The sequence below is a fragment of the Aricia agestis genome, chromosome 2 (genome assembly GCF_905147365.1).
Source record: "Aricia agestis chromosome 2, ilAriAges1.1, whole genome shotgun sequence".
Taxonomy (NCBI): Eukaryota; Metazoa; Arthropoda; class Insecta; order Lepidoptera; family Lycaenidae; genus Aricia; species Aricia agestis.
The window spans coordinates 14,483,887-14,498,144 of record NC_056407.1 but is presented as its reverse complement, the minus strand read 5'-3'; the positions used below and the strand labels follow the sequence as shown (position 1 = coordinate 14,498,144).

Sequence of the window (14,258 nt, the reverse complement as noted above, 5' to 3'; positions counted from 1 at the left end):
AAGAATTCTCCTCAATCAGCTATAGAGAAATATTATTTCACAACGATATACAAAAAATCCAATTTTTGCGTGTGCAGAAAACGAATTAAGAGTTACTAAAAAGATATTAACTATCGTTTTCAGGTCAATGATGATGGTAGCTTTACCTTCGGCTACGAAGCTGCTGATGGATCATTCAAAGAGGAAACGAGAGGCACCGACTGCGTCGTCCGCGGCAAGTACGGCTACGTCGACCCCGACGGCAACAAGAGGGAGTTCACGTATGTGTCGGGCAACCCCTGCGACCCCAACAAGCCCGACGACGAGGAGCAGGAGCCCGGCGCGCCCGACTCCTCCGAGCGGGATGACCCCGAACCCAACTACCCCGTCCGGCAGCCGCTGAGACCCACCACCACCCGACCCACCACCACCTACTTCCAGAACGACTTCAGGGACGCCGACGAGGAGGGACCCCAGGAGGAGCCCGTCCAGAACTACAGGCCCCGCATCGTTCAACGTCCTCAGCCCGCCAGACCGGCCCCGAGACAGCCCTACCAGGACCAGCAGGTCGCCATCACCCCCCGCCCGATCCCCGCCGTCCCCGCCACCACCGCCCGAGCTCTGCCTCCCGCGACCACGTTCCGGCCGCAGCTCAGCCTCCAGGCCGTCACCGCTAGGCCCCAGATTCAATACAGCCCCCAGCCCGACTACTCCCCCTCGCCCGCGCCCATCACGGCGTCGCGAACGAGTGCGGGCCAGATCGACTTCGCTGCGGAATTCGCCAAGTTCAACCGCGAAAACCAAATCGGCTCCTCGACTCCAGGTTCTCTCGGTTCGCCCACGAAGTCGGACCTCTCCGGCGCCTCCGAACCGAGCGGCAACCCCCTGTACTCGACGGAGCTGGTGTACGACCCGAGCAGCGGCCAGTACGACACGAACCTCTTCCAGTCGCTGCCTTCGACGAACGGAGAATTGAACCTCAACCAGAAACTCCAACCCTACGTCGCTCAACGGCAGCCCCAAGCCCGGCCGTTCGTTCCCTCGCCCCAGATCCCGGCCGACATCGGCTCCGGGTCTAGCCCCCTCTACAGGCAGCAGCTCCAGCAGATCCAGCCGATCAACCCGCAGGAGATATACCAGAGGCAGCAGTCCGAGAACCAATTCCAGAACTCGCAGCAGCTATTCGCCCAGCAGCAGCAGCTCCAGCAGAGCCAGCTGCAGAGGGACAGAGCGGCCGCCCGCGCCCAAGCCCAAAGACTGTCGCTGTCGCCGGCACAGAGCGCCCAAAGACCTCAACCTCAGTACTATTTCGTAGCGCCCAGGGAGCAGGGCACCGTCTCGACGGGGCAGATCGACGCGTTCCTGAGAGGCCACGGAATCCAGCTGTAAATTTTAGCATAATTAAACCCTGATATCGGTCGACTGAGTCCATAAAGCCATACTAATAAAGTTTAGTCGAATATCGATCGAGTTCTCGGTGGACTGTGGCCTAGCCGCCTGTGTATATATACTGTGTCGTATCAACATGTAAGGACTAGTTGTAAGGTTTAATATTATTTTAATACGAATAAGTCCGTGAAGATGGTCGGTGTGGACAGAATGTAATTGTAATACAATTTTATGATACGTTTTGTAATAAATTATATTTTCCAAAAACATCTTTATTCATTTTCCGCGCTGCTGAGGTGGCTTAAAGGCCAAAGAGGAAGAAAAATTCAAGGAAGTTAAAAATTTGCTTCTTAAAATTTAGCAAACTTTTTCAGAAATAAAGTACAAGCTATTTATTTCAATAAAATGCGTAGCTTAACGGGAAAGATATAATAATAAATAGAGGAGGTTTTATTATTCAATTCAATTTGACAATTAAATATTAGATAATAGGTTAGTTAAATAATATAAATCTTGCAAATAATAATATCTTTTCGGAATACGATTGCCTATAGAATACATTAATAAATTATAGTATGTTTAGAACAGTAACAGTAGCATTTGCGATTTCTTTCCGCATTGTATAGGTCAAGGTTACATTACTGGATTTTTTACATAATATATCTACTACGTGCGTCAACTTACAACTATCGAATAAATTAGTCTAATTAACACGCTATACTCCAACGTAATTAACCATTTTTTTATTGAAAATCAGAAATTTCGAGAAACTCGACCCAATGAAGTTAGAGGCAACTAGAAAATAATAATCATAAATCTTAAAATTTATTTTCTATTTACCTTGGGGTGGGTTGCACCAGAGGCGTGGTTAAAGTTATGGTCAAAGTTATGGTTATAGTTAAGGCTAACTTTAACTTTAACCTTAACTTTGACCACAGAATTTGACAGATGACAGCTGATCCGACAAGGCTTGAAATGAACGTGGGCGGGGGCGCTGCTGGTAAAAGAGAACTATCAAAAATGGCGTTTTTGTATGATGACAGCGTTAGTTCCTTTTTTCGCCACGTTCATTCAAAGCCTTGTCGAGCTCAAGGTTATGGTTAAAATGGCGTCCATTTTTGACTTTAACCAAAAATTTGACATTTTGCATTGTACTTAAAGTTATAGTTAATGTTACAGTTAAAGTAAGTTGGTGCAACCCACTCTTATTAATTATTATACATCATTTAATTTATCATGACATTATCAGTGTTACGTAAGCGGTAGAAAGTGATAGTAGGCCCAATTTTGGTTTAATGTGATTCAAGTTGAGTGTTTATAATATAGTATCATCATTTGTAAACAAAGTGGATATCTTTAATGTTATATTGACTGAACCTGATTGTAAGGTTTATGAAATAAGGGGGCAAACGAGCAAACGGGTCAATTGATGAAAAGCAACTTCCGTCGCCCATGGACACTCGCAACATCAGAAGAGCTGCAAAAGCGATGCCGGCCTTTTAAGAGGGAATAGGGTAATAGGGAAGGGAAGGGAAGGGAAGGGAATAGGGTAGGGGATTGGGCCTCCGGCAAACTCACTCACTCGGCGAAACACAGCGCAAGCGCTGTTTCACGCCAGTTTTCTCTGAGAACGATGTATTTCTCCCGTTGAGCCGGCACTTTCGTGCCGAAGCATGGCTCTCCCACGTCAATGTATTAAAGCCCTAAATAAAATGGAAAAAAAAACATTTGTAAACAAAGTGACTCAGTGGCGCCGAATTATTATAATTATAGTTGGGGATGGGAAGAGGGGATTTCGGGATAAGCTCGAGCGGCTCGATAGGCTTCCGACATGTGTCAAGTTATAATGGTATAGAAATCAGATTTCTCACATGGTGTTTTTTTTAATATTGAAATATCATCGGATCTGTCAGATTAAGATAAGGGATGTTTAGTATACCCTAAAGAAGCTTCTATATAAAGCACTGACGATTCAAAAGTTAGGTAAGCCTGTAGGGATATTTTAAAGTATAAAAAAATAAAGCTTCATATTTTCCTAACTAAGCTTCGCAGATATTTTATTTTGCACTAAACTAAACGATAAAGTCCTTGTTGTCTAAAATATATTTACTTATAATTAAACTAAATAAGCAATTTTCTGGATATATTTTCTTTTTCAAAACTTAAAATAGCTGCAGTTTCTGAACCCACCGCTAAAAGAAAAAAACGCTCTTATTATTTTTTTATCAGTTTTACCTAATGTGAAAAACCTACTAGGGGAGACCTAGTAGGTCTCGGTCATGACGCTCGAGTGACTACAAAATTAGCACCTTCCCCTCCCCTACTATAACTCCATTGAGCATTCCTTATATTCCTTATTCCTTGAGGCTTCACTTATCTTAACGATGATTCATCGTCATTCGAATTCCTATCTGCTTACTTGTAATAAGCCAATATATAATTAATACATATTATGATGGAAAAACAGCACGTAAATTGTGTTTTATAACTCGGAAGTACCTTATCGCGCGTTGCGAAAGGAGGCTAGACGGAAAAAATTAAGACCAAGAAACTTGAGAGGTGTCTAGGGACACACGAATGGAACGAAGTTTTTTTTAACATTAATTTCTACCAAGAACCTATGGTACAATCAATTACATAATAATTATGTTTAAGCCAACAATTTCATCGCCATGTAAGACAGGAATTCTATCCAGCACAGTAGAATAAGAAGCGACATCTTATCAAGAACAAGGTAAACTAGACGATAGTTAATACAGTTTGTTATACCAACTACGCATTCACTATTCACGTAAAACTTATTGTTATAGACTTACAATGTACGCACTTTACACGATAGATGGTGTTGTTGGCCACTAAAATATCACTTTACAATAAAAAAAAAACACTTTACAATAAGTAAGTGTAACGACTCTCTTGATGTTCCTGTTTCCTCCTTAACATAAATATTTGTTTTTTTTTATTTAGAAACCTTTTTTTCCTGAAAGTAGTTATGCCAATGGAGGTCTTTTACACAGATTTTAAGAATAACGTGGATCGCATTTGAGACTCTTCTGGTAAATGCCCCTAATAATACAAGGTAACCATTAAGCTATTTCTGTTGATTTTCTGTTCATGTTAAATATTCAAGTACCTATTTATTTAAGAATTAGACACGTCACTTTTATTATGCACCAGCATTTCTACATTTCGTAAAAATTTTTGGTCCAATCGGTTTAAAGTTATGATTTTAGATTAGTATTTACCTAAAATGGCTATACTCATTACAGTTTCTACGATTTAATTAACAGACGCTCATTTCTCACGTAAGTTGGTGTTTAGCACAACTAGAACATTTCAAATTTTGGTATTGCGGTAAAGTTTAATCGTGAGAAAATTGCAATTTTTGGAATATAAATTCGCTTCGTTTAATGAAACCACAAATGTAAATCAGGCAGGTTAAAAGCAAAATTATGACTAGCATGTTAACTAAATAAATTCGCGTAGTTTGGTAAAAATAATACAAGATTAAAAGAATACAGGATTAAACATACCTACTCGTAGATTTCAAGATTTTGGATATACAACTACGTTTTTTTAGCTGGAATAATTAAACAGTAGATTGTATTGAAAACACGTGTATTTTGTTGTAGAATAAAACTTATGTAAGTACAAGTTTGTTTATTGTGTCTTATGATACAAAATTATCTCAAATAAAGTATGTCAACAATGGATAATTAAACAATTGGGATCTTGCAGCACGAGTGAATACGATGAAAAAAGATTTTCCTTTTCAGATAATGAAGTGACAACAATGGCGGCGTTTGCGTAAAGTGTTCACACGGTAGGAACACTAGTGGGGCAATATTTTATATAGGGGAGTAGTGCCCGCGCTCAGCGCCGTAACATCGTCATGTGGCTGCCATTGCCTGACCGACATGTACCTCTACATACTCCTCGCATGCTTCGCCACCGCGACGGCATTGCCGACTGAAAAAACCGACAATATTACTAGTAGTACAACGACTACTACTACAGAATCTCCGAGCAACTCGACCAAAGAACTTTTGAAGGCCAGTGAGACGGGTGATCCTACGCAAGTGGAAATCGTCAAGCAGATAAGAAGATTGAACGAGGATGGATCCTACACGATCGGGTACGAAGCGACGGATGGCACCTTCAAGATCGAAAGCCGGGACGTTTTGGGCAACGTGAAAGGAACGTTCGGATACATCGACGACGATGGTGAAATCAAACGTGTCACTTATACTTCCAACGGCGAGAGCACCCCCGTTCCTGTTTCGACGAGCACGACGCCGAATACACCGATGATGATAGTGCGAGTTAACAAAACAGTGTCGTCGACCACCCGAAGACCGCTGCCGACTGTGGTTTACCCGACCAGAGGAAGTGCCACCACACGAGGTACTGTCATACAATCTATACCTAGACGCAGACCGATAACACATCCGAATAATTTGCCCGAAAGTGATATAACAACTGAGAAATCAAATTACGACGATACCACCCAAAGTAATTTCAATCGGTACAGATCGAGAGATGAAGCAAGCAAACTGCGAACAACGACAGTCAAGGACGATTTGGTCACCAAACAGACTACTGTGACGTCTACTGTGAAACCAGTGTACGAGGAAGTAACTGAGAAGGAACCAGACATGAGCAAACCCAGCGCCTTCCGACGTGAGCTGCCAGGTAGGAACACGAATCATCACATGGTTAACTTGCAACAATCGATGGGCGATGACTCCACCGACGTTTATGGAAGTCACTTGTCTCACGGCACTCTCAGGCCGCTGTTCACGACTACCACGACGAGTCGACCGAGACACGTGCCTCTCCGAAATTTGATCCCAAGACAGAACACTCAGGAACATTATCCCGATAATTTGGAAAATCAGGAGACTACAATAGAAGCGAGTACCGGACGAGTTTTTGACACAAATAATATCGCAACTTCGAGTCCGGTGCCAGTGATCCACATCCAGCCACAGAGAGTACCGGAGGACCAGAGAGTTTACCAACAGACCTTGTACAGACGACCGCAGTCGTCCATTCAGTTCCGAACTCAGGAATATTTAAGAGACAATCCCGGAGCCCCCATTCCCATCGGCAACCAGCGGCCCTTTCTCCAATACGATTACCAGCAGAACAAAGTACTGGAGCCCCAGCTACTCCGAGAGTCCCAACCGAAGGCATCCAACGATCAGTACGAAGTACGTCCAGTGACGAGGATAATTCAGGTGCCGGTCGACGAGCGCGGGGTTCCTATACCTGGCTACGAACCGAGATACGTGAACCCGTACCAGCCCCAACCGGTCTACCAACGATACGATCCGACGGCCGATATGAACTCTATATCCGCTCCCGTGAGCACTAGGGATCTGAAGCGGCTGCTGCAGATTTTGATACTCCGACAAAGTCGGCTGCAGGCGCTCATGGATCAGCTGATGCCTGGTCCCTATCAGCCATACCGGGATATGTACCGGCAGCAGATCAGACACTACGACGAGGACGACCGATACGACTACCACTACGACCAGCAGTACAGGCAGGACGCTTACGCGAACCAGGACCGATACGAGGACCAGTACGACAGTCAAAGGTACGTGCCTCGTCGGAGATACTCACGGCCCTTTGACAGCGTGGGCTCCTCGTCGAATCACATCGACGAGGCCCCGGAGTACCTGCCGGTGGAAGTCAGAGAGGCTTTGCTGCTGAAGATGCTTCTCCTAGCCATAAGTCCAGACTACACCCCGAGACCGATACCACCTACTGAGCTAACCACCGCTGCACCGACTCGAAAACAGGTGAGAAACGTTCAGATACTTGGCGAGGAGGGCGCCACAGAGAAGCCGAAAAGGCACTAATTACTTTAGTTGTAAATTATTTATTTAAGTGGCAAATTACAGGAAAATACTCAGACGATTACAAAACATAATATTTCGCCTGTACATAAACATTGTCAATTGTTAATTTTATACTTTTATGATAAACTTTTGTCTAACTACGAGTGTTTTTTTTTTTTATTATTGAGTTTCACTTATTTCCTACATTTAAAAAAAAATACATTAAATTGGAAATACGTAATTCGAGATTAAGGATTAATAAAATCGCACTATACGTAATATAAAATGCTCACTACTCATTGTTGTTGCAAAGTTATTAAAAATAATAATTTTGTATTATATTTTTTTACAAATAAAGTACCTAAAACATATCTATATATATAAAAATCAATTGCTGTTCGTTAGTCTCGCTAAAACTCGAGAACGGCTGAACGGATTTATCTTATCTTGGTCTTGAATTATTCGTGGAGGTCTAGGGAAGGTTTAAAAGGTGAGAAAAATTCGAATAATTGCCGGGAAAATCCTCAAAACAGCATTTTTCTATTTCCCATACAAACGTTTTCTAAATAAAATGGAGAGTCAATTTGTAATTTATTACCGCTGCATAAAGTTCAAATTCGCGTGCGCGTTGGAGGACCTAATATCGCGTTCTGAAACTCAACAAAAGTGAAAGTGAATCGCGAACGCGACAAAATTGCATAGTCTCAAAATACATAGTACATAAATAAACACAATTTTAGCTAACTTCAGTTGTTACTCTGTCCGATTATTTTTTTAATAAGACTATATAGAAATCGAAAGATAAATCTATATATATAAAAATCAATTGCTGTTCGTTAGTCTCGCTAAAACTCGAGAACGGCTGAACGGATTTATCTTATCTTGGCCAATTTTGATGAAATTTTTTGTGTGTGTTCGTGGAGATTCGAGAATGGTTTAGATTTACAGTTTGGTCTACTGGAAAATGTTTTTTCAATTAATTTCTTATTTATAAGGAGTTGTTGATTTTGGAATGTTTTACATTAGATCCGGCGGACGGCGCTATCATCGCATTCAATATTATTCTATTTCAATTTTAGTTTGTCCTGACAGATGGTGCTACGATTAATTTGAAAAAAATTTTGTTATTCAATTCATGTGCTGATTAAAATATTAAATAAATAACACATAGGCTACAATTTTAACCGACTTTCAAAATGGGGGAGGTGTTATGTTCGTTTTCTTATATTCAACGATTACTCCGCCGTTGGTTAACCGATTTTCAAATTTTTTCTTTTGGTATATAGGGTATCATCCCAATTTGGTATTATATTCAGAAAAGTGATGATCTGATGAAGGATCCATAAGTAATCGAGGGAACTCCTCAAAACTTATAGGGAAACATATGGTGACTTCGGTTTCGTGAGAAGTATTCTAAGCATATGCTACCAACAAGTAAGATTTTGCACCGAGATATACCTGGTATACTGTGGTTCGGAAGGTGCTGAGAGAATTCCTGATTCTTTATAGATACATGTTTGGGAGTTTCGGCGTTGTTTTAAGAACAGAAAGCATATGCTACTATGCAAATTACATTCTTCATCATCATCATCATCATCATCATCATCACTACCATATCATAGTCTTTTAGATCGAGACTCGAGTTTGTCAAGCGATAATTAAAAAAAATCTATATCTACCTAATATTATAAACCTGAAGAGTATGTTTGCTTGAACGCGTCAATCTCAGAAACTACAGGTCCGATTTAAAAACTTATCTCAGTGTTAGATAGATCATTTATCGAGTAAGACTCATCATTTATCGAGAAGGTTATATTATATTATTACTCTAAGACTAATACGACAGAAGAAACTCAGGAAAATGTGGGAAAAACGGGGGAAATATTTTTTATGGGAAAATGTACCTACGGATTCTGTAAAATTTCTAATTTACGCGGGCGAAGCCGCGCGGGACATCTAGTTTGAAAATAATTAATTAATTAACATCCGTAGCAGCTGCAGCGCGTTGAAGTCTTTTGTAGCAAACAACAAATTCGTAGCGCTGTACTCGTAGAAAATTTATACGAACCGTAGTAACTTCAAAAAGTTTGAAATTTGTTTGTACCTACAATACAAAAACACAAAAGTATGGTGTGGTTCTTTAAATCTACGATGATTATATTTAATACTAGCTGTCCCGGTGAACTTCGTGTCACTTTAAAACCTTCCCTGGACTTCTACGAATATTTTGAGACTAAAATTAGCCCAATCCGATCAGCCGTTTTCGAGTTTTAGCATTACTAACACAATTGGAAATCTATTTTTATATATAGACTAGGTGTCCCGGTGAACTTCGTGTCACTTTAAAACCTTCCCTGGACTTCTACGAATATTTTAAGACTAAAATCAGCCCAATCCGTTTAGCCGTTTTCGAGTTTTAGCGCGACTAACACATTTGGAAATCCATTTTTATATATAAGATAAAATATAATATAATGTTCACTGGATCATGTAATTGCAGTAACATGATGAATTGATGATAGCGAAGATTTCTCTTACAAAAAATAAGTGGCTGCAAATTATTACACTGTTTTAGCCACTAATCTACTATTTCATATGCTCCCAAACTATATGGACTTATATATATAATGCTTAAATATATATCTGATTTTCTCAAAGCTCTCCAGTTATTTCATATAAATTCATAAAAAGCATTATATTTCTGAAGACGCTAAAAATATTGTCACATCAAAAAACATATAAAGGTGCGTCCACGTATGCGTATCATAGTGTCGCGAGGACGCCTATTAGATCATTCTGCCGATCATGCGCGTATTTGATACGACACGTATCTGGTACGCGGTTAATAGCGATCGGGGCGTATCATGATACGCGTATCATTTTTTTTACGCGACGGAGATCTGATCGGAGATCTGATCGCGCAAATGATACAAATGTGGACGAGGCCAAATATGCTTTAAAAAACAACGCATATATTTATGAGTTACACTTATACACACTCTTAATATCAAAACCGAGGAGCATGGAAAACAATGACAAATGTAATAGCAACATGCGCCATTGTTTCGTCAGTCGTCACCGACCCACTAACACGGAGGAAGAATGTCAAACATTCGCTTTTAACATTACTTTATAATCGACATAAGTCAGGGCCGGTTTTAGCACTACCAGCGCCCTGGGCGAGATTTCTTTGGCGCCCAGGGTGCTGAATGTGCTGAAAAAATGGGTGCCCCGTTTGTTTGCCTTCAACGCCCCTTTTAATCTGGTAGGCGACCCCTCCCCCCCCCCCCCAACGCCGCTACTGCAAGTAGTTATTAATTTTTATTCCATGCTAATATAATAATTATTTTGTTATGTAGCGTTATTTTCTATTCTGCATAGCTGAAATTAAGGTTATGATTTATGAACAACAATATTTTGTTGACGATTCAGACGTTGTTCTTCAAAGTTGGTTGGTTGGTAATATTTATAGTCCTATCCTACTAATAATATAAAGGCGAAAGTTTGTTTGGATGTATGGATGTCTGGATGTTTGTTACTCTTTCACGCAAAAACTACTGAACGGATTTTAGTGAAACTTTGCAATATCATAGTTTATACATCAGAATAACACATTAGCTACATTTTTAACCAACTTTCAAAATGTGGAAGGTGTTATGTTCATTTTCTTATGTTCAACGATTACTCCGCCGTTTGTTAACCGATTTTTAAAATTTTTCTTTTGGTATATAGGGTATCATCCCAATTTGGTATTATATTCACAAAAGTGGTGATTTGATGAAGGATCCATAAGTAATCGAGGGAACTCCTCAAAATTTATATGGAAACATGTGGTGACTTCGGTTTCGTGAAAAGTATTCTAAACATATTATGCTACCAACAAGTAAGATTTTGCACCGAGGTGTACCTGGTATACCGTGGTTCGGAAGGTGCTGAGAGAACTCCTGATTCTTTATAGATAAAAAGTTGGGAGTTTCGGCGTTGTTTTAAGAACGGAAAGCATATGCTACTATGCAAATTACATTCATCATCATCATCACTACCATATTATATCATGCATTGTCCCATGGTTATGACTTATGACTTATGAGCCTATAATGACCCTGTTATTGGTACTTTTCATAGTCTTTTAGATCGAGACTCGGGTTTGTCAAGCGATAATTAAAAAAAATCTATAAGTACCTACCTAATAATATTATAATCTAAACTAAAGAGTAAGTATGTTTGCTTGTACGCGTTAATCTCAGGAACTACAGGTCCGATTTACAAACTTATTTCAGTGTTAGATAGCTCATTTATCGAGTAAGGCTATATATTATCACGCTAAGACTAATACGACCGAAGAAACTCAGGAAAATGTGGGAAAAACGGGGGAAATATTAGAAATTACCAACTGCTGGAGCAATTTTTATGGCAATATTTGGCACAGATATAGAGTAGACCAAGTGAAGGGAGTAAGGACATAAGCTATTTTTTATGGGAAAATGTACGGTTTCCGTAAAATTCCTAATTTACGCGGGAGAATTTATTAAAAGTTAAATAAACACTATATCTACTAATATTATAAGTGCGAAAATATGTCTGTCTGTCTGATTAACCTTTTCACGTCCGAATCTCTGAACCGATTATAGCGAAATATGGTATGGAGAGACTGGGCTCCGGATACTTTAATAATATTAATCCCAAAGTTCCTACATAACATAAGAAGAACCATACATATTAAAACATCTTATTTAGATCAACGTAGTAATAACAATATTTTAATTAAAATACAATTTTTGGCAAAAAATGTCACAAGAGCTCAAAATGTATCAAAACTGATACAGTAATATCGTGAACAAATCTACGGGGTCAACAAGTGTAATAACTAATAACGTAGGTACGTACAAGAGGTCGTTACAATTCAATTAACAATGGACAACCTTCAGCATGAGACAGACTTGTGCAACAGATTAGCTGTTTCAGATATTTGTACACTATTCATTAGATCCATTACTGCTTTGGCTTATAATTTAGGCCTAAAAGTAATTTATGGGTATACGAGTATTTTGTACTAAAAAGAATAATTCCTGAAATTAAACGATGTTGTATGTAAACTGAACTTTTTTTTGGTTTGTACTAAAAATAAGAGAACAAAAAATTTGCATTTATAGAGAACTAAATATTTTATTCGTTGAAAACATTCGTAACCCGGGTTTATTAATTCTAAGTATTTTCGTCTAGATTTCAACAAAATATTTTGATTGATCAATACTGTAACAAAAATCAAGCGTTTGACGTTTGGAAAAATCCTGTTTTGCAGTTCGATGAAAACGAGGAACTTGAAAATTGAACTGAAATTGGATTAAATTATTATTATTTGAGGTATATTCTAGTATTTAGACTTTAGAGTAATACTAATAGCAACACTAACACCTATAAAATATGCAAGCTTGCTGTTTAAACTTTTCATATGTACAAGCGCTACTTTTGTTATAAGACAAAACTTAGAATCGCAAACTAACTAGGTCACGCTAATTGTTGTATAATCTATGAAGTAATAGATTTTTCTATCAGACACTTATGCACATAATACATTGCACAAGGTGGGAACCACACATGTATGGCGATTGTTCCCGGCTTGGGAACCTGCAGGGAATCGCTCCCACGACCTCGCAATACTGATTTAAAACGTTCATTATATCAGTGCTTTGTTATACGTAATTGTTGTTTTAACGTTTGTAGATTAGTCTGGTAAGTAGCAAAGTTATATTCGGGTGGGAAAATGACAAATAATGTTGTACAAATGTTTAAATTAAAGTGACATTAAAATAATTCTGTCCTCAATCTATTTGTAATTGCGTTAGAAAATATTGTATGTTCTAGTACCTTTCTTTTCATAAGCTGCGTGACACAACAAGTAAGTATTTGTTTTCAAGAATGATTGACCCTCTTCCTCTATACAGTGACTTATTAATTTAAGATTTGCTTCAAAATATCTCCCCTGTCTTACGTAGGATGTTTCAAGATATTATACCGAGTAAGATTAAGTGTGTTTATTTAATGAAATTATATATTCGTTTTTAGATTACTTCTTCCGCAAGACGTGCTTAAATAGATTTATTAAACATTGAAAATATTACATTTGTCTTTTTTTTTAGCTGAAAAAAATTTTGTTTCTCGTTCTCACATAAGTTATACTAGCTATTATTCGATAAAACACGAATAAAATGACATTTTCTAAAAATGATTCCTAGCTAGATCGATTTATCGCCCCCGAAACACATTATGTTACTCGTTTAAAGATATGAATTTCATGATTGTATCTCATCTATCTATCTATATATTAATACGTGAGAGAATAACTTTGTAACCCTTTTTACGAAAAATGGTGAAACGTAGGTGCATGATATTTCGCACAGTTATAGTTTATATGGTGAAGGAGTGCATCGAGCTAATATTATTTTAAAATTATGCTTTTATCATATATATTTTTAACAAATAAAACGTTACACACACGTTACACCAACGTTATACTCTTTTATTTATTTATTTATTTATTTATTTATTTATTTATTTATTTATTTATTTATTTATTACAAATCACAACTATCATTACAGGTTAAAACCTAATACAATAGAGCGTTACTATTACTTACATAAAATTATATTCTAGCTTACTTGCTACACAGTATGTGACTTTGGTGAACTCATTCAATGAGCACGTAAACAAATCGACCGTGTTTGCGACCGTGTTCAGCGTCCGCAGCGCCCGCGTGAGCGGGGCCATCCGCAGCAGGTTGGTGCGCGCGCGCGACACCTCCAGTAGCGGCGGTCGGCGCCGCCGCTCCGCGTACCCGTCCGGCACACTCAGTCTGGCTCCTTGCAGCACAGCTGGATTGTGCGTTTCACCGCGCAAAACTTTAACTACATAAGTAGCTAAAGCTACTTTATGGTTGAAGTCTGTTGACAACAAGTTGACAAATTGAAGATGGATTATTGTTTTTTTTTATTTAATTTTAGATACTATTAGACAATGCTTTAAACAGCCAGTATGTGATCAGC

The 14,258-nt window shown here is 39.0% G+C and overlaps 2 protein-coding genes across 2 annotated transcripts in view; both read left to right on the top strand.

Annotated features, from left to right (window-relative positions):
* The window catches only part of LOC121736924 (protein PRRC2A-like), a 37,928-nt gene extending 36,299 nt beyond the window's left edge, over positions 1-1,629 (top strand). The window contains exon 4 of the mRNA XM_042128396.1: positions 124-1,629. Coding sequence (XP_041984330.1) covers positions 124-1,368 — 1,245 coding nt within the window. The 3' untranslated portion in view covers positions 1,369-1,629. The remainder of the gene's footprint in view (positions 1-123) is intronic.
* Positions 1,630-5,285: 3,656 nt separating this feature from the next.
* On the top strand, positions 5,286-7,235 carry LOC121737153. Its single transcript, XM_042128726.1, has one exon. The coding sequence runs from the start codon at positions 5,286-5,288 to the stop codon at positions 7,233-7,235; it is 1,950 nt and encodes a 649-aa protein (XP_041984660.1).
* Positions 7,236-14,258: the final 7,023 nt, after the last annotated feature.